At 36.7% G+C, this 21,216-nt stretch overlaps 1 protein-coding gene across 1 annotated transcript in view; it reads left to right on the top strand.

The window, feature by feature from the left end:
* LOC137655767 (unconventional myosin-XIX-like) overlaps positions 1 to 4,625 on the top strand; it is a 291,069-nt gene extending 286,444 nt beyond the window's left edge. The window contains exon 19 of the mRNA XM_068389896.1: positions 4,406 to 4,625. Coding sequence (XP_068245997.1) covers positions 4,406 to 4,504 — 99 coding nt within the window. The 3' untranslated portion in view covers positions 4,505 to 4,625. The remainder of the gene's footprint in view (positions 1 to 4,405) is intronic.
* Positions 4,626 to 21,216: the final 16,591 nt, after the last annotated feature.

The following is a 21,216-nucleotide window of genomic DNA, read 5'->3' as shown; positions in this document are numbered from 1 at the left end:
GACACCTCTTCAACTTCTTCCTGGGAAACTTCTTCAATTTCTTCCGAAGGCGTACTAGCAGGAGGAACTGGCTCTTTTTTGCGAGGCTGGAAGAACATTGTGATCGGAAGTTGTTGCCGCTGCTTCTTTTTTCGATCCAAGAGCATTTTGTAGGGAGTCATGTCTTCATCGATCTTGTTGCAGAATTGCATCGAGCGAACCATATCCTCGTCCCACTCTTGCAACATTTCTTTCAACTCCTTCGCATGGTTGCAGGCCTTGGCAAGCCGTTCTAATGTTAAGCCCGTTTCTTCGACATTTTCTTGGGTCTCTTCCTGGGTAGCACTCTCTTCCTCACTTGCCGATTTCGTCAGGTCTTCGAGGTCTGCGTCAGTTAGGGGCTGGGAATGGCAGTCCAACAACTCGTCGACGTCTTTAGTCGTCATGTCGCCAAACCCGTCACCTCCAATTATGGCAGCCAACTGCACAGATTTCCGTATTGCAGAGTGTTGGATTTCCGATGGAGTAAATCCCTTGTCGTCGTAAACAATATCGGGCCACAACTTCTTCCAGCTCGCATTCACGGTTGCAGGTTTCATCTCTTGAAGTGCCTTCTGAATGTTCTGCAGGCACGTGGCTATGGTGTACTGCCGCCAGTACGCCTTCAAGTTAAAATCTTCATCCTCGTCATCTTGGGCAGCATCCACACACGCAACGAGGTCCGCCAAGGTATTCTTCGTGTAGAGGGCCTTGAACGCCCTGATAACCCCCTGGTCCATCGGTTGAATTAATGACGTGGTGTTGGGTGGCAGGAACTCAACCTGAATGCCCTCATGCGACAGGTCAGTTGCGTGTCCACCAGCGTTATCCATAAGGAGAAGGATCTTGAATGGCAAGCCCTTCTCTAAGAGATATTTGCTGACTTGCGGGATAAAACACTGATGGAACCAGTTGGAGGTCAGCATCTTCGTAATCCATGCTTTTTGATTATGCATCCAGTACACGGGAAGGAGATTCTTATTTTTATTTTTCAAAGCGCGAGGATTTTTAGACTTATAAATAAGCCCCGGCTTTAACAAAAATCCAGCAGCATTGCCACACATCACGAGGGTAACGCGATCCTTGAATGCTTTAAAGCCAGAGGCTTTGGCTTCCTCTTTGAACAGGAAAGTTCGCGACGGCATTCTCTTCCAAAACAAGCCAGTCTCATCCATATTAAAGACTTGTTCCGGCTTGTATCCACCTTCGGCGATAATATTCTTGAACGTCTGGTTCACGTAAGTTTCAGCAGCGGCAGTGTCAGCGGAAGCAGACTCCCCATGCAGGGAAACACTTTTCAGGGCGAAGCGTTTCTGAAACTTCGCGAACCATCCTTTGCTTGCGGAAAAACGTTTCTGAGGCTGGGAATCAGTGGATGTCCCTGGTTGAGGATCATCTGCATCATCATCATCTTCAGCATGGTTGCCGTCGTCGTCTTTAGGTTCCTTTGCAGCAAAATTCTCATATAAGCTCAAAGCCTTTGTTTGGGTGGTGTTCGTATCCAACGCTATGTTCTTCTTCCGGCAGTCGGCAATCCACACAGCTAAAGCACCTTCCATGCGTACGATCGTTTTATTACGCGTTGTAACGACTCGCTTCGCTGATCTGCTAAAGGTGATTGCAGCCGTCTTTCTAATGTTCGCCTCGTCCTTCTTGATATAGCGAACAGTAGATTCCTTGATGCCAAAATGGCGGCCGGCGGCCGCGTAACTTCTACCATCTTCTAACATGTCGAGAAGCGTAACCTTCTCAGCTATCGTCATCATCCTTCGGTGGCGTTTAGGCTCACTACCAGCCTTAAGAGAAGCAGAACGCTTGGGAGCCATTACAGTAGGATTTACAGTAACAAAAAGTTCAACTTAAAAAAGTCGCACACAGCACAGATTCACACACTTAAGAACGTCTACTCAGCGATACGCGGTAACAGAGAGTGGACGATCCAGCCCTGCGAGAACTTTGATGCTGCGGGTAGGAGATGCGGGCAAAACACCAATCACAGGCTAGATAACAAAACTTGAGTTCTGATTCGTCATCTATCAGCGCTTGAACCAATCACAACCCGTCTTACAGTGCTATGATGCGTTGGTTACCTACTCATAGAAGATGCCCCGCGCATACCGAACGTACGTAGATTAAGTAAATACCGTAATAATAATAAATAATGATAATAATACTGTACAGTAATAATAATAATAATAATGATAATAATAATAACAATAATAATTTTATTAACAACAACAACAATAATAATAATAACAATAATAATAATACAGCTTTACGTACGCTATTTTACGCTCTCTCTCTCTCTCTCTCTCTCTCTCTCTCTCTCTCTCTCTCTCTCTCTCTCTCTCTCTCTCTCTCGTACGCTTATTCGAAATGTGATTTTTGCAACAAAGAATATTATTGGATGCAGTACTGTACTACGTACGTATACATACAAAAGATTCATGGAAAAGAAGCACATCCATTACAGTACACACCATTCTAATATGGTATGACTGCATCTGATTTGCGTTTCATGTTCGATTTAATTTTACTACGTACTGTATACAGTACTGAATTATCGTATGATCACATTCTCTTTTCGTGTTTTATTTCTTTCTGTGCTGAATTATATATCATATGTAATGCAATGAACAATCAGTAAGAACAGATATTACTAATTATAGTATTAATGGAATTACAGGTAACAAAATATCGTATTTGGTTGTCTTCAGATTTCGCGGTATTTTCGAATTTTCCGGAAAATCCGCGATATGTATATATATATGGGTTATGGGAAAACCCCGCGAAGTGATGAATCCGCGATTGTCGAACCGCGAAGTAGCGAGGGTTCACTGTATTATACAGACTACTGTAATATGATAAAATAAAATATTTGTAATAACCTATTTTATATGAAATTGGGCTATTTTTATGTTTAAATTTTACATTTACGTACATAAAACAACTCTCTCTCTCTCTCTCTCTCTCTCTCTCTCTCTCTCTCTCTCTCTCTCTCTCTCTCTCTCTCTCTCTCGTAAATTGTGTTCCTGCTTTGCTACGTATGTATGATTTGATATAGATACGGTAAATAATATTTGTAATAACATATTTTCCAAAAGCTTTTACTGTAATATCATTATTTATCACTTTCATCATGCGCGTTAAATGCCTTCGTTTGTTTATTACGATCGAAGATGGAGCGTACTTTATGACGCCGCCTGAAACAAAAACATTTCATTTGGAAGTCCTAAGAAAAATTAAGTAAAACATTGGTAATAACAAAATCAACATACTGTATAATCAATATAATCGATGCAAAAACTAACCTATACATATACTGTATGTGTACTGTACACTAAATGCATTTGTTTCTTCATTATGATCAGAGATAAACGTAAACAAAACATTGGTTGCCATTTTTTATCGTGCTTTTTGGCGTGTTTAGGAAACGCATGATATAAAATCGCCTTTAATATTTGTGCCTGTTTTAGTTTAGGGTACTCTAGTACATGCATTAAGTGTTCTGTACATTAAAGGGTAGTTTGTTAACAGTACTACGTACAAGGGAAAGTTTTATAAGTGAATATACATGTTAAATAAATACGTAAATATGGTGTCACTACTTCGCGGATTTTCACCTATCGCGGTCGGGTCTGGAACCTATCTACCGTGATAAACAAGGGATCACTGTACTCTGAGGTTTATGCTAGCACGGAAGGGTATAAACATAAAACTTCCTGTCTTGTGACTAATGGAATCTATACAAATGCCATTGCTCACAATTTATTTTATATTAGGATATAATAATTATTAAAAATTTACGAAAACAAGAAATACTTCATTTTCTTGCAGGGATCAATGTTTCTGGTTTATTGAGTTATTTTTTACTATTTACCCTGTAACTATGAAAGTAAGAGGAATTTTGACAAAATATTTCGTATAAGCATTCTCCATTGCCATACGAAGCTCTGAATTTTTTCATGATTTTGCGTTTTTCATCCTATACCCCCATATATTGGCATTCTGGCAGAGTCCCTTAAGTGTAGTTGCTGATGGTGAAAAAATGGTTCTGTTGAAATTGAAGCACTAACTGGTTTCAGTATACTATATATAAGGTTGTATCCCACATGTGGAATTAAAAGTTCTTTTTTTTTTGTATTGATAGTATTTTCTTTAATTCATTCTGCCTTTCTTCATAACCAAGTACACCATGAGCTCCAGAAAGGCAGTGGTTTATATACTGTATTGCATAAAATTTTTTTTATTTCCTTTGTGACTATGTGGTTTTCAGTATGTACAATTTTATTTTTTTTACATGAATTTGAATTGGTAAATTCAATTGAAAATATATAATTTAAATTTTGTTTAAAAAGTTTGTACTTACTATAATAATATCTTTCAGGTTGGCATTAAATTCCACACTCGCCCTACTTGCCTGCCATTTTCACATAATCTGCCATATCATGAACGTCCACACGGATTGTTAGATATATTACATTAAGGTTGGTATTTCAATCCTTGAAGTTTTATAACTAGGCAATGTAATTCCTTTTTTTCTTTCTTTATAATTACAAAGGAAAATTTTTTGTATCAATCTTATTTTCAATACCATACAGCACTGGTGCTGCTTGAAATATATATATGTATATATATATACAGTATATATATATATATATATATATATATATATATATATATATATATATATATATATATATATATATATATATATATAAATACAGGTATATATGTGTGCATATATATATATATATATATATATATATATATATATATATATATATATATATAAATACAGGTATATATGTGTGTGCATATATATATATATATATATATATATATATATATATATATATATATATACTATATATATATATATATATATATATATATATATATATATATATATATATATATATATATATTGTTTATTTTTTGTTGACTTACAGGCTATGTACTGAAAAGGAAAATATTTCACCCAAAACGTTGTAGAAATTATTTTGTCTCACTTTAACCATAAGAATAATTGCATCAAGAAGGTCATAACATTACAAAAAAATTCCCTATTTCCACTTAGGTTAGTTTTGTATTAGGCTACTGGAATTTTGTTTGTTTGTAAAATGATGTTAAGGGCAATGTGAGGTAAACATGGATATGGTATTGATAGTCAATTCTGGAATGTCAAGCCAGTTCAACCTCTCTGAAAAATGTGGTTTGGCAATCATTGCCATGTTTAAGCCTAGTGTTTTATTCATTGTATCATGTGGAGTCTTATTTAGCAAAATTATTTTGTCAAATGTGCATATTGGGTATTTTTAATGCTCGTCCTATGTGATAATTGTAGACAATATCTTGCTTTGTTATGTGTAATTTTACTAATTTACGTAAACCTGCACATGCTTTTATTTTGTCTGCTTGTAGGTGCACTTTCATAATACTGTAACTTGAAAGTACAAGAGCTCCTTAAATTGAAAAGCGTTGATACGCACTTATGCTCATTTCTTTGTTAACACTCACCATGTTTTCAGATATGTAACTAAAAACTTCAAAGTTAGTTTAAAATATGATACAGTGTATGATGTCTTGGCTTGTTGCTCTCCCCTTTTAATGGAAGCATATTATGCCAAACTCAGTTTTCTCTGGTATTGACTAAGAGATGTTTTCAAAACTCCAAATATTTACTTTCCATCTTTCTCATACTATATCCATAAATACAGAGTAAAATTGCTTCATCCCAATCTTTATACAACAGATTGCTTCTGAAAATTTTACTAGTCTTTTCACTTGCTCTTCCCTAATAATATTAGAGCCTTTTATAAATGGATTGCGAAATATCTTATTACTACATAAATTGTGAGTATAAACAAAAAATTTTCTTATTTCTTTTTCTCCTTAAATTAGTGTTGTTACTGAAAGAGTATTAGGTCTCTCTCAAGGATTTGAGCTCTCACTTTTTTTTTACTGTCCACCTGTTTTTTGTGTTCAAATACTCCTTTTTGCGGTTGTGCTGAATACACTTTATACTAAAAGTGTATTCACCTTGCATATAATTCAGGAGTACCCATCATTTGTATGTTTCAATTTACTCATGTATTAATTCATGCCATTGATATTCATAAAGTTTAGTTAAGGCATTTTTACTTGTGAAATTATAATAATATTAAATATTTTTATAACTTATTTTGTGGTAAAGCTGTTGGTGTATAACATTCAATTGTAATATAGGCTGGAAGGGGTTATTAGTTGTTACATGAGGACTACCTTATATGGAAATTAGTATTCTCTCAATTTTCTTTTAAATTTTTTTCTGTGGAGTAAGCTGATGAATTTTGTGCAAAATTTGTCATTTTGGTTGTATTCATTTGTTTAGACTAGGTTTTTAAAAATATCAGATCGAAGAGAAACTTGTTTTCATATACCACTCAGCATATTATAATACATATAAAGAAATAATTTCCCCTTGAGCAGGTTCACGTAAGTCTTATTTCACAGTTTATCAGTACTTATCTATTTTTCATTGTTGTTTACATTACTTTGATATATTTTATTTTCTTGTTATTTCACTTTTGTAGTTTATATTTTGGTTTATTTCTTTACACTGGACTGCTTTCCCTGTTGGGGCCCTTGGGCACATGGCATTCAGCTTTCCAAACCATGGTTGCAGCTTGGCTAATAATAGAAATAATGATAATACTACTACTACTAATAATAATAATAATAATAATTTGATACCATCTAAATCTTCAAGGTATATGCACGCTTCTGAAAATTATATTTTAAGCTTAGAAACGGTCAGTCAGTACTGTGTGTGCTTAATCATAGAAAGTATTTGGTGCTGCTGAGGCTTCTTTTGTGTTCTATAACTACAAAAAAAATTTTAAAACTGTAAAAAGGTGGTGGTATTTTTTTTATTAGTTTTAAAGCAATAGGCAGATTGAAAGTAAAGGCAGCTTAGGATGTTTCAATTAATAAGAAATCTGTTGAACAGATTCATTGGTTACCGCACGAAATATTAGAAAACACAGTACTGTATACTGATACATTTAAAACTTACTGTACCATCTTAGTCTTGTGATGTTGTCATTATTGCATTTTCTATCTCATTTAAGAGTCCACTGTGATAGCTTTGAAACATCAAAACGATTCTAATATTATTTACTTGGATGTTATACAAGCACATCGCAAGCCTTATTATTCGTATGTAGAGGCTGATACTGCATTATGTAAATACGTAGGTGTTAAGGCTTATGTTTCCTTATGGCAGTACTTTGAATTAATTTTACTGTATATCATAAATATAACGATTAGTAAAGATGTGAGCTTTGTATATTGGTAATATTCTTGTTTCCTTTTATACTTAGGGTACAAAATTCTTTACCCTTAATTTTGGTTATGCAACAGAAGAACCACATTATACTATTTAAGATTTTCTGTTAATGATGTTCAAATGAGTAATAAACTCAATTTCATATGTTCAGCTGACTCAATATAATATTAATTATTTTGAAGTTTTAGGTATCGCAGGTTGTTGTGCCCTTAGGTGTAAATTTGTTTTCCTATTATTACTTTGCAAGTCTGATGTAAACATAGTTAATGTAACACACTGTTGAAAATTATATAGTTATTTAAAAAACATTAGGTATCTGGAAATTAAATACCATTCAAAAAGAGAAATGTTCAAAAACCTTATGTAAACAGAAGAGGCTGTCGGGTTTTGGTCCATATCCGAAAATGGTTGTATGAATTCTTTGCTATTTGACATGGGTATTATTTTCTATTTGTTAGTTATATTCAGTGAATTCCTTATAAATTATTCATATGTACATTACATACTTTTCTTAGGGGATAAGGGTCTGCAGGTTTATTAAAAGCTGAGGAGAGTGTCCCAGACTGTTGTATCCAGTGCAAGATAATCAGTTTCTTTATTATTATGAATTGATTTACTCTTTTATTTCCTTTTCCTTAAAAGATTACTGCTTTTCCATTCTATAATTGATGAAAATAATTTCTACACTAACTGGTTGTTATCTGTCACTAGTATCTTGTTTTATATATTGCTAGCCTTAATGTTACCAAATGCTAATTGTTGGGAATTATATCTTTTAAAGAAGAATCTTCTCGGCTTCTGTTGGGAATAATTTGTCTTTTCCATGGATTTTGTATATTTTATACTCATCTCATATTGTTGTATTGGTTTATGGACATGTTGGCTTACTATAGGTTATATTTACTTTTCTAATTATATTAATTTTCCTAATTGTATTATGAACAAAGAGTAAGTAGGATTTCCTTTACTTTTTCATTCTCTGTGAGTTTTACTACTTTCATAAATATTTCATGTCAGTTACATTGCTGATATCTTTACCTTAAAAAGAGCATTTCAGTTTTCTCAACCACCAATACCCTCCCCTCCTAGAACCGCCCAGTGTAGGATTCTTGCAAGGTATCATGAAATAAAACGTGCACTGTGCAGTCCATGATTCTACCTTACCTGTTAATTTTATACTATTTGTTCAATGTGACCTTTAGGTTGACATTAATTGGGATATTATGCAGTATATCTTAATCGAGTGCATTATGACATAGCTCAGTTTACGCTTTATAATCATTTTGATACAGTATTATTCAGGCACGCCTCATGTCTTCCTTATACAGTTGGCCCTCCTTATTCGCAGGCTCAATCTTTGTAGATTTGTTCTTTTCTGATACAGAAAACTGAATAACACAGTAAATAAAAAATCACTTACTTGCGGTTTCACAATAATTACTATTGCGGGCCGACAATTTAAAACCAACCAATTAAAGCAAAACAGCCCAACTTTATAACTAACACTTGTAAAATTCTTGGTGATAAACCCTTTGTATAGTAATTCTAATACAGTGCAGTAATAAAAATTGAAATAATTTCCTTTATACAATATGTTCAAGTAATATTTGATGTATAAGTATATATGTAATGTTGATGAAAAATGCAAATATACTTTACAGTTAAAAGATTCTCTCTCTCTCTCTCTCTCTCTCTCTCTCTCTCTCTCTCTCTCTCTCTCTCTCTCTCTCTCTCTCTCTCTCTCTCTCTCTCTCTCTCCCGAAAAGATCATCGTATGATGGCATTATATTTATTATACTACTTTAGGAATAATTTTCAAATAAATTTTGTATTTTCTAATTTCCAATAACAGTAAATTAAAGTATATTTTTTAAATATAGTGATCATTACTTCCAATATCTAGTTGTATTCTAAGAAGGTGTAAATCGATTTTAGGACTACACATCTTTTTGCTTCGCTTAAAAAAACATTCAAGTATTCTGTTTAAGAGTCAAAGATGTCAAACTTTTAATCTACATAAATTACTAAATAATTATCATCATATCATTGGTATGTAACAACTTTGTTCCTTTGTGTTTTTCTTTCACTATAGTCCTATGTATGGTCATACTCTTGGAAGTTTTGTTTATTTTCTTTTAATTGTTTCTATTTTAATCATTTAAATATCACACTTAATCAATTTTGACATCATTCAGGTTTCAGACAAGTCTGTTTGTCACTTTAGAATGACTAAGATAATGAAATACACTTCATTCATGATTATTTAACAGGAAGTTTAACAAGATTTGCTTAATGGAGTTTTGTTCTTTAGCCCAATTTTTATTATGAACTTTAGATTTATATACTGTATATATAACTGTACATAGTGATATATATTTTTTAGAATTTAAGTTACTTGTTTCTTGAAGTTCTCTTTGCTCATATAATTTATACTGTTAGACTGTACCATTTGCAATGAAACAAAGTGCATACTGAGAAAAAGACAAAAGTAATAGTATTCATAGTTATGTAATATCAAATATAGAAAAAGCATTCACAGCAATTGTGAATAATGCAACAGTATCAGTCTCAACTTATTGTGCTTTTTTGTCTTCAATCAAGGTATTCCTAATTACAATATATATGGAGTGTGTGAATTCACCTTGATGGGCACGAGTTACAACCTATGCTAGAAATTTTGGCAATTCAGATTATCACATTTTTAGCTAGTAGACCATGTTTTGCTTCAAATTCTTTTTTATGAAATCAATTTGTTATATGGCCAAAATAAATTTGTTATATTTAAGCAAGTGTATCGGGTGAATTACACAACCCTTTTCTGATTAGTATACATAAATATTTAATCTTTCTTCAAGAAGTTGAGGAAAAGGTGTTTATAGTAGTCTCCCATAAACTTCAAATGAACCATTTTCTCAAGGCTAAAAAAAGAGAATGTTATTTATTTCTTTTGATTGTGTCTTGAAAAAAAATGTATATCTTTGTCTGATTATCAAATATTTACATTACACGTTATGGTTAAACTGAACGATGCAAAAAGTGTCAGCAATGATATCATGCGTAAAGTGTAAAATTTCCCCAGAAAATATGCAGACGAGAATATGTTAGCGCACTTACTCGTGTGGGCATTTGGTACATATACTATTTGTTTATCAAGATTTGAGGCAATGGCTCACTACTGCTTAGTAAATAACCTCGAGATATGATTATTATGACCTTATAGTCCCAAGTGTTTAGGGAAATTACCACTAAAAGTCCATACTTATGTATACTAAAGTATATTCAACTGATCACTACCAAAAAAAAAAAAATGAATCATGCATTTCTGTCTGCTCGTTTATAAAATTACAATTTTTGATATATTTATGCTGAAAATTTATGAAGTGTCAGAGACGATAACTAAGTATGGCTGATTTGTAAATTTTTCTCAGAAACTCGACAGACGAGAATATATTATACTAACAACGTTTTACTCATATAGGCCCTTGGTATATGTAGCGTATATAACTTTTTTTGAGGAGTGGTGCTCACCACTGTTTAGTAAATAACCCTGAAATATTATTTCCTTATGATCCCCAGTGTTGAGGTATAATTACCTCTAAAAGTCCAAATTAATCCCTAATAAATTTAATCAGATTTCTAAAAAGAATACTTTGACAGAATCATGAAATTTTCAGAAAAAAAAAATTAAAATGCCCTTTTTGTTTACTAATGAATATTTACCATTCATATATGAAAAGATGGCAAATTTCATGTTCAAAATTTATAGGAAGGTTTTGGAAATTTAGAAAATCTTACATATGAAAAATGTCAATCTTTACTATTACCAATATGATTGGAAAAAATACATATAAAAGAAATTACCATGAATATGAAAAATCTGTTTTATGAAATTTTTACTAGGAAAATTATCTTTAAAGTGCCTTTAAATGATGAAAATCAGTCAAAAAATAAAAAAGTAAATAAATGTTTAAATTACCCCAAAATAACATTGTTTTAATGGAGAAGAGTTCCAGTTCTTAACTGAAAAGATAGTAAAACCACCGAGTTAAACAAGAATTAAATTCAGAACAATACTTGGTTATCTAATAGAGGAGAATAAGTTGAGACAGATACTGTTACATAAGTAAATATTCAAGCTTTTGTGCAATAGTGATATTACACTTTTCTACTAAGGCCTGGTCTGTATTTTGTGATACATAGTTGTGAATAAGTGCGTTTAGATATTGTTTTATTGAATTTCATGGCCTTTCTATGAATATCAGAACTGCAAAGGGTAGTGTGAGAAAAGTGGTTTCATTGTAGTAATCCGCTCATGATAAAATCATATGTAGTCTTTTTAAAGGTACAGTATTTTACATTAGAAATACTGCAATATCTATACATACTAGAAATTCATTATCATGTTTATTTCAATTAAATGAAATGTATGGAGCATTGAAGACATTAGTTGTTATTTATGTAAGTCTCTTATACTATGATTGAATCACAACATGGCTTAGAGTGAGAATATTTATAAGTGTCAAGGGAAATATGAGAGAATATTTCCTTATTTGGGGATATTTAAGTTTCATTAAAAGAATCTACATATCTACTGATATTTTCAACAAATCAAAGAAACTTCCATTACCTTTATCAGAGTTGATATCAATGCAAACATTTCCTTATTTTGCTTCTTTGTTAATATTTCACTTGTGGTTATTTATTAGTTACAATTAACATTGGGTTGTAATCGTTGGGGAAACTTTACAAGCTAATAATTTCACTTGTAAGCAATACATAATCAAATATTTCCCTAGCTATTTAAGATGCTATTGGTGCTAACTAGGTATGAGTTTTACTTGTTTCTGAATTGAATCTCTATTATTTATTCAGTGTAACTAGGTAAATATGTATTATAATCAAAACTACCTAGAAGTTCGATATATAATAAGTTAGATCTATGTGAAGCAGATTTCATTAAATGGCTTTCTTCTCTGTACTTTTGATTATGAATTAAGGGAAATGATTTTCATGTAAATGTTTATAAGCAGTCTATTTGACATTTCAACTTTTGTACTTAAAGGTGAGAGTACTGAAAATATCAGTTATATTTTTCCAGTGTATTCTTATTTAATCTCAAATAATTTTTATTTTTTATTTAGCTATATTAGATATTTGTACATCTCATGAACAAATTAAATATACACAGTTTCTCAATACTGTATTTAATGGCGATTTCAGGCATGTACAATAATAGAGTATTTTTTAATAATTAAAGTACTTTTTCAAATATAGTTAGAATAGAAAATTTCATTATACTGGGCTCTTAATCATGATCTAGAGTACCTTAATGTCATGGAATTCTTTATGTGCCATTAAAATAAAAAGAAATTAAGTTTATTTTTAGCCCCATCTCAATCTGACAAGATTTTGAATAATTTTTATTTCCTTTGTGTAGTAAAGGTCCGTATCCAGACAATTATTCGAAAACAATTATCGAAAACAGTTATTCGAAAAGTAATTGTTTGAGTCAACAATTGTTCAAATTGGCAATTGTTCAATAATCATAGCTATAAACAATTGTTCAAAAATAACTACATTCTGTTTTTGTTATGAGAAAATAGTAGTAGAGGATATAGAAGAAAGGAAACAATAAAATGTACTCCCAGCAACGAAACTGGTGTTGCCTCGTCAGACCTGACTTGGAGAGATCATGCCCTTCTAGCCCTGAAAGGTGGCCGACGTTCAAACAACCAAGACATCGTTAGGATGGTTCGAATGTGAGGAGGAGGGAAATTACCAATATCACTCAAAGAAGTGTGATGCTGAATGAAGAATATATCAAAAGAGAGAGAACTTTTTTATTCTTTTAAGAAATGAATTCAAATGTTATTTTGAAACTAATTCAGAGAAAATGGTATTATTTGCTATATCAATTATATTCTCCCAAGAGGAAGGCCAAGGTTTGGGTGGATGGATGGAGTGAAGAAAGCTCTGGGTGATAGGAGGATAGATGTGAGAGAGGCAAGAGAGCGTGCTAGAAATAGGCATGAATGGCGAGCGATTGTGACGCAGTTCCAGTAGGCCCTGCTGCTTCCTCTGGTGCCTTGCATGACTGCGGAGGTGGCAGCAGTAGGGGATTCAGCATTATGAAGCTTCATCTGTGGTGCATAACTGGGGACGGTGAGCTGTGGCACCCTAGCAGTACCAGCCGAACTCGGTTGAGTCCTTTGTCTGGCTGGGAGGAACGTAGAGAGGAGAGGTCCCCTTTTTTGTTTCATTTGTTTGATGTCAGCTGCCTATTTTGTGGTGGAACTGCCTTGGTATATGTATGTATGTATCAATTAAGGGATTTTGATGAAGGAAAAATCTATTTCTGGGTGAGGAACCTGTGTCGCCCTGTGAAATGCTCCTTAAAGCACCATTACAAAGGTATGAATAATGCTAAATATACCAAAGAAAAAAGTTGCATGGAATGCCAGAAATATACGCAGCTCGCTCACCCCTAAAGGGTGTCGGTATTAAATCTGGGGCGAGTGATACCACTACCAAAGGTCCCTTTCCAATTAGACTTCTCCCTCCTCAAAATCGCCCATTACTACGAGGTGTCGTTCACTACAGCTACTGCCCCCATCATTCCTACTAGCACCCCAAGCTTGGGCCAGCCTAGGGTGAGGGAAAAGGAGGGAGGGTTCACTGGGTGACACAGGTTCCTCGCCCAGAAATAGATTTTTTCTTCGTCAAGATCCCTTCTCTAGGCTCAACCTGTGTCGCTCCGTGGAATAGTAACAGAGAATTGGTCCCATAAGCTTGGAAATACACCAAAAGTTAAGGAACTGAATTAGAAATAGAGTAATTTGATTAAGAGTGTTTTACTAAAATCCTTAATATACCAATCTCTTAATTACACCCCAAATAAAGGTCAATGTTAAGGTAGGGGGAAAGGGGAAGGCAGGTGTCGCCCTGCTCCATATTAGGAGACAAGGCACCAAGAGGGAAAATATATATGAAGATAAGACCCTGTTATAATGGTTGTGTTAAATCTGGAGGAACCACTATATCTTTTTAATCCTTCAAAATTCATGTGACGAAAATAATTGACTGATGGTGCTACAGCCCGGATATCTTGGGCATGTGGTACAGATTCCGGCTTGGTTCTGTTAATGAAATAAAGAATCTATTGTTTGATTCCTTTCAGGGAAATGGTTCCTCCATCCTTTCTAATAAACAAATGTCCTGAAGGTCTATTTAAATAGTTTTCCAGAGTGATAACTGGGCACAGAGATAGATCCTTTGGAAGTGGGACAATCTTCAACGGGGACCATCTATTCTGTGGATCCTCATTCTTTTCTAAGAATTTTCTATCTAGAGAGAAAAAAATTCCACCAGAAGAAAGAAAATCAATAGGATTTGGTTCTCTAGATAATGTTGAGAGTTCAGATATTCTGGCTCCTGAGGCTAAACTTATAAAAAATAACATCTTCCTAAAAAGCGCTATATAAGTGCATGAGTCGATATCATAGTCAGAATCTAGATCAAGGACATCATCTAAAACCCATGAAACTGCGTGAGGGCGAGTTACTGGTTTTAGTCTAGTACAGGCTCACGGAATAGACGAAAAATACGAATCTGTAAGATTAATATGGAACCCGATCTGAAATATTTTCTTTAAAGCAGATTTAATCATAGTAATAGTATTACTGCCTAGGCCTCCTTCCAAGAATGTTCTGAAAAAGGTAACTGCCAGATTCATAGTCAGCGTCCGAACCTCTGAGAATTCCAGAAATTGCCTAACTTTCTTACATCAGAATCATATTGCCGAAAGGTAGAATCTCATATACCTGACACTAGGGACAATGTGTTAAAAGGGTCAATCTCAGCATCTCTTTGTGCTGCAAATCTCAGATAGTCCATTAAGTGAAGGCACTCTGAAGCCGTGAGGAAGCAGACACTGTGAGATAGTCGGAGGTCGGAGTCCTAGTTCCACCAAGATAGGGAACCAGTTGCATTGGGCCAATTGAGGGCTACGAGGGCAATCCGACCCTTGAAAGTCCTGAGCATGTCCAGGACTTTCATTAGCATGTTTAAAGGTGGAATCAGGTAAATCCTCCGTCAGTTGTTCCAATCTATGGACATGCCGTTTGTGACATATGCCAGAGGGTCCAGGTTGGGGGCCACATGACATTGTGGCTTGTGGTTGGATTCTGTGGCAAATAGGTCTACTTGGAGACCCGGAACCTGTTAGCAGGTCCAATTAAATGACTTATTTGGCCAAGGACCATTCCGACTCCCGCGGAGGTGTCCTTGTTAGATCATCCTCAACCACATTTCTTACTCCTGCCAGGTGAACAGCTGATAGGGGGCAAAGGTTCCCTGTTGGCATTGAAAAGATAGCTACCATCACTTGATTTACGTGACTTGATTTGGAACCTCCCCTGTTTATGCAGTGGACTATCACTTGGCTGTCTAGTATTAGACTGATATGTTGTTTCTGTGATGGGGAAAGACTTATTAGAGTCGAAAACACTTCCATGACTTCTAAGATATTGATGTGTAGTTGTCTGAGTGTCACTGTCCACAACCTCTGGACCTATTCGTATTGGGAATAGCCCCCCTAAACGCTTAGGGAGTCCTCTAAATGGACCACCAATGTTGTCGTTGGGAATCCTAGGAAAGGACGAAAAAGCCATGCTATCGGAACATGAAAATAAACGCCTGTAAGATCTATAGAGGTGGTGACGGCCCCACGGGGACATAAGGTCCTCACCTGTGAGACGGTCAGCATATGGAACTAGTCGCATTGAATATATGTATTCAATTAGGACAGATCTAGATTACTCTTCGTTTGTCCAAGTCTTTCTTTGGCACTCTGAACAAACGTGCTTGAAATTTTAAGCATATTACCTCTTTTAATGTTTTCTTCAGAAGAAGATCTGTGTAAAGTGTTAGGTCTGCCGTTGGAATCTGATAAAAACTGGTTGGTGGAGGGGGCTTTTTCCATCCATCTCCACCCCAGAACTTTCATTATGACGTTGTATGCCAATTGCTAAACGCCCAACGGCTCCAAAAGAGGTACAGCCTTCCTCCTACCTGGGGAGTCCTCTATGCAGGAAGGCTCCCCTAGCTCTACTACCTCTCACATGCGTATTATATCCGTGAAACACTCCCTGTGTTTCGAAGGAAGGATGATACGCCGGAGACGCAATAGACGGAGTATTGGCTATCAGTTGTTGAGGTGGTTGGGTTACCCACACATATTGATTTTGTGGCTGGGTTCTTGAGGTGGAAGGCTGGCTCACCTGGGATACTGGCATTGCCTGTAGCACATCCTGAGCCTGTGGCCTTTGGAAGGACTGAAACTTCCTTGGTTATCTCCTGCCTCGTGATTGTGGTCCGGTTGGCTCGAATTTTCTTTTTTGGAATTAGACCCCACCGGACTCTGAGGCTTTGGTTGACTCCAGCTGCTTCTCCGAGGACGCTATTTACCACGTCCTCCGGGAAGAAGTCCGCTCTCCAGATCGAGGCCTTAAGTAACCTGTTAGGCCCATGCCTAATGTAGTCCTCAAGTAAGACGAGCTTCCGGCAAGTGCGACGGACCACTCACACTGTAGTGCGTGAGGCAAAGAATTTGTCAGGATCTTAAAAAAGTGGCTCCTCTCGTAGAGTTACAAAGTCATCTCCATCATCGTGACTGAGTTGATAGATCTACCCAGCCTGGCGGACCGAGCTTTCTCTTTTGGTTAGATAACGGTTTCCTTGGGAACCTTGTCTACTCGTAATAGCTCTTCCACTGACGGGCGCTCGTATCAAGGAAAGATGAATTGTAAGCCTGGCGGATATTATTCAAAATCTTTTACCGGACGGGGACCACCTCCTGCTATTGTCAACATCCCCTCTGAGAACGAGGCGTTCTAAACGATTGCCGGGCCGAGCTTTGACACGTCCAGAACCACAAAAGACCGTTGTTGTGGTGTCCGGACCGCAAGGATTTTCTATCAGATTTTCCTGATTTTGCAGTCCCTGGCCCAAACCGTCCATAGACAGCAGTCGATCAGCAATTGGACCAAACTGGAACTGGAATACACTACTCAACCTCTCCATGAGCTGGCTCGAGAAGGCCACCAGATCGAAATCAAGATCCGACGTCTGCCCCTTTGAGCTTCTTGCTCTTGACCCCTGATGTGGAGGATTAGACCCTGCCGAGTCCGTCAGTAGCTTAGAAGCTGATGATGGTCTGGTTGGGAGTGGTTTGGGTAGCCCAAAAGGCTTGCCCTCTTCAGGTAGGGCCGACCTCATACGGTTTACCTTAGAAGCCACTGAGCATGGCACCCGGCATGAGATCGGCAGACCTCATGCCCACACGACTGCTGCAGCACAGCAATGCATGTTGTCTCCTGACAGCGTACCACCTGTAAGTCAATTTTATACATGGGTATCATACTTGATTTCGCCGGAAAAACCGGTGACATATATAGTTAAGTTAAATCAACTGTGTATAGCTCAGCAGAGTCTTATTCTTTCTTGCCGTTTTACAATAGAACCCTAATACTCTGTTTTCCTTCTTCCACCATCTCCTGTCATCCAAAGGTTTGAAACTGGTAGAAATGGCGGCTGGATTAATCTTGGACCAGTCCACCCTCTCCAGAGAGAAAAATTCCACTATGAAACTTCTCTCAACCTTCCATACCCCTACTGGAGTAGGATGTACGTATTGATGATTGAAGGTTGGGACAAGGAGATACAAGGAAACCAGAATTAGGGACACCAATACTGTTGCCGGAATACTTGGTTGGAAGTATGAATTCCCAATAATGTAAATCCGGCCTGTAACAATATAAATTCAAGAACTACAAATCTCTGTCTGTAACTCTCTTCAGAACAATCATACCGTAAATATCCTGTAATATAAGGAATCAACCTACGGGATCAGAACAGGGTAAAAATTTTATCTGAATCCGATCAAAGAAACATAGTAACTATCTCATGGATAAGATTTCAAGTCATCCCGGCCCTCATGGGGCGGAAGAATATCGAAGATGGAATTCCGGGAAGAGAGGGATACGCGGTACGTAACAAGGCTCACACTCAGTCCGGCTCGACTGGTGGCCATCCATGACTAACCGAGGAGAGAGCGCTATTTGCATCGACTCACAGATCATGAGAGCTATCTCTCTCTCTCGGCTGTCTCCCTTCTCTCTTTAGTGTATAACTCAAGCCTACTTCCCGAGGTTAGGGTACAGTGAGAAAGAATTCTACCGAGTAAGATAATTTGGTATATGAATATAAAATTAACTAAAGAAATTAAGTTCCGCCGTGACACCCAGCAGAAAAACATGTGTGCTTAAGCTAAAGGAAATACTGTAATACGAAATAGCATTAAAAAAAAAAACGGATTTTGAGCGAAGTGAAAAATCTATTTTTGGGTGAGATAGCCATGTCGTCCTGATGGAAGTTCCTTTAAAGTAGCTTCCTAGGGTATATTTGACTACAGTGATATTCCAGAATTTAACCTTAAGGTACATGTATCCAGGATTCTGACTCCTGGTACGAATATCCCTAACTATTACCTTTAGGGATATCGCATAATATCAGAGGACGTATTCTTGACACGCCACATAGCTATCTTCACCCCGAATAGCGTTTACGCTTCGAGAGGGAAAGTGGCAAGAATAAAAGGAGAGCCGTTATTAAGGCGCTACTCCTTACTGTTTTGAGTACCTATATGACATCATATCCGACCGCCATCTTGTTATTCCCTGTAGCGTTAAACGAGGTGCTACAGATACAATACTTTCGGGAGGGATTCTTTCAGTCCTTTTGTAATAAAGGAGGGTGGGTCCATCAGGACGACATGGCTATCTCACCCAAAAATAGATTTTTCGCTTCGCTCAAAATCCGTTTTTTGGGCTTAGGCCATGTCGTCCTGATGGAAGTTTACTGGAGCATTAATGTATCTGTTGATTTTCTATTAGTGCCATTACCTCAAGACCGACTTTTCCTTAGTCATTTAGACTTAGAGACATATGATGTTACCGTTATACATCATTTCAACTAATCATGAACTATGTTAGAGCTTCCTGTCCCCTACAGGGAAGAGTCATATTGGACTCTGGAAAAAGTCTCGAGGATTGCATATATCTTATGAACAATCTACCCAACAAACAGGTATACTGGTCTCACTATATACCTCTCAATCAGAGTTGTATTTGTAAGGGAACAAATATATGTATGAACTACCGACACCTCCCTGGATCTACTGGGCTAGCTGTATGCTAAGACAGACAGGTTAGAATCCATGTAGAAACAAATACTTGTATAAGTCAGTATTACCATTAAGGATTTCCAAGTCGGTTGTAACCAAAGACTGACGCATCCTGATGTAAACACACATAGAGAAAGTTTGTTTTCATGTTGGAACAAATATTTATAGAAGTTCACATAAATATATGTCAAATAAAAGTATGGACAATGAATGCTCAATACCTATTTTTATTTCATCTGAATTTTTTGGGGCGAATAAGACGCAAAATTCAAATCTAGTTTTATTGAAAACAATAAATCATGAAATCAATCTGCATTTTTTGGGCTCAAGCCATGGCGTCCTGATGGAAGGTTCCTAATTGGTAGCTTCCTTGGGTATATAACTACTGAGATATTCCCAGAGAATTTAACCACAGGTTATCACAGAATTCTAACTTCTGGAGCGAGTATCCTAAAGGTTTCCCTTTAAGACATCGTATATCAACAGGGGACGCATGTATTAACGCGCCACATAGCTATCTGCACCCCACATAGAGTTAGCGCTTCGATGTGGAGGGGCGGAGAATAGCTGGGGAGCCGTTCCACAGCTATACTCGTCCGTGGCTACTTTTGGTACTCGAAACATAAACAAACGGGCGCCATTGCTAAATGACATCACGTCCGTCCTCATCCTTCTTCTAGTAGCTTGCCTTGCTAAGACGGATTTTCCCTTGTGCTATTTTCATCGGCTTGCATCTTCGTTATGTCGCTACCTTCGGCCTCGCCTTCTTCTGGAAAGTTGAGTACCAGGTCCCAGTATTGTTTAGATAAGCTCTGACCGTAAAGTAACTTTTACTTTTCAAGATATTTTATGTTTTCTGGCAGAGCTGTGCTGCTACCGGACACGCCATTTTATGGCGTCGCTGTTACCCTGCATGCATTATTTAGCTAGCCGGAACAGCTTATTCCGGCCTTTTAACTAATTGATACTATTAGTTATTTAGTCTTCATAGCTAGGAACTTCATATATCGTGTTTTGACGCTTTTTTATCGGTCATCGCCTGACCCCATACTAGATCGCTAGCTTAGCCCCTAGGCCAGAGCGCCTATCACCAGTGTTCATGCATGATATATTACAGTGATCCTAGGTTAAGTTATGAAGATAGTGGCATTATTTTATGATACTGTTTACTGTGATGCAAGTGTTTTCGCCTTCAGGGACCATATAGGGGATAGGTTTGATAGTGTGCCTTTCTAACCTAACCTAAATGTAGGACCCCTATATGCTCCCTTCACCCCCTGCCATAGGGCATTCCCTCTGTGTAGCCTTGCTCCCCCTACCACGTAAGGGGATCAAGTACATACCAGAGTACCTATCGCTTCTCTGTCCTCCCTAAGGGAATGATCCCCCCTTAGGGTTGCGTCCGAGAATGAGGAACGGCCTGCCCTTCCTCAATTGCTGAGGTTAGGTTACCTGACCTTCCTTGCAATTGCGATACGTCTTCCAGCCTTCCTAGCTTAGGGTGTAACATCCCTGCTCTAGGTTAGGCCTCGGGGGGAGCTAGTTCTGTGCCTTGCTTGAAACAGTACCCATGCACCGTTCTCAGCCAGGCTGCCTACCTTAGGCTAGGGAGCGTCCTCCCTTCCTT

Source organism: Palaemon carinicauda, chromosome 16 (genome assembly GCF_036898095.1).
Source record: "Palaemon carinicauda isolate YSFRI2023 chromosome 16, ASM3689809v2, whole genome shotgun sequence".
NCBI lineage: Eukaryota > Metazoa > Arthropoda > Malacostraca > Decapoda > Palaemonidae > Palaemon > Palaemon carinicauda.
Note: the sequence above shows the minus strand (reverse complement) of the source record. Positions and strands in the feature narration are given on the sequence as shown.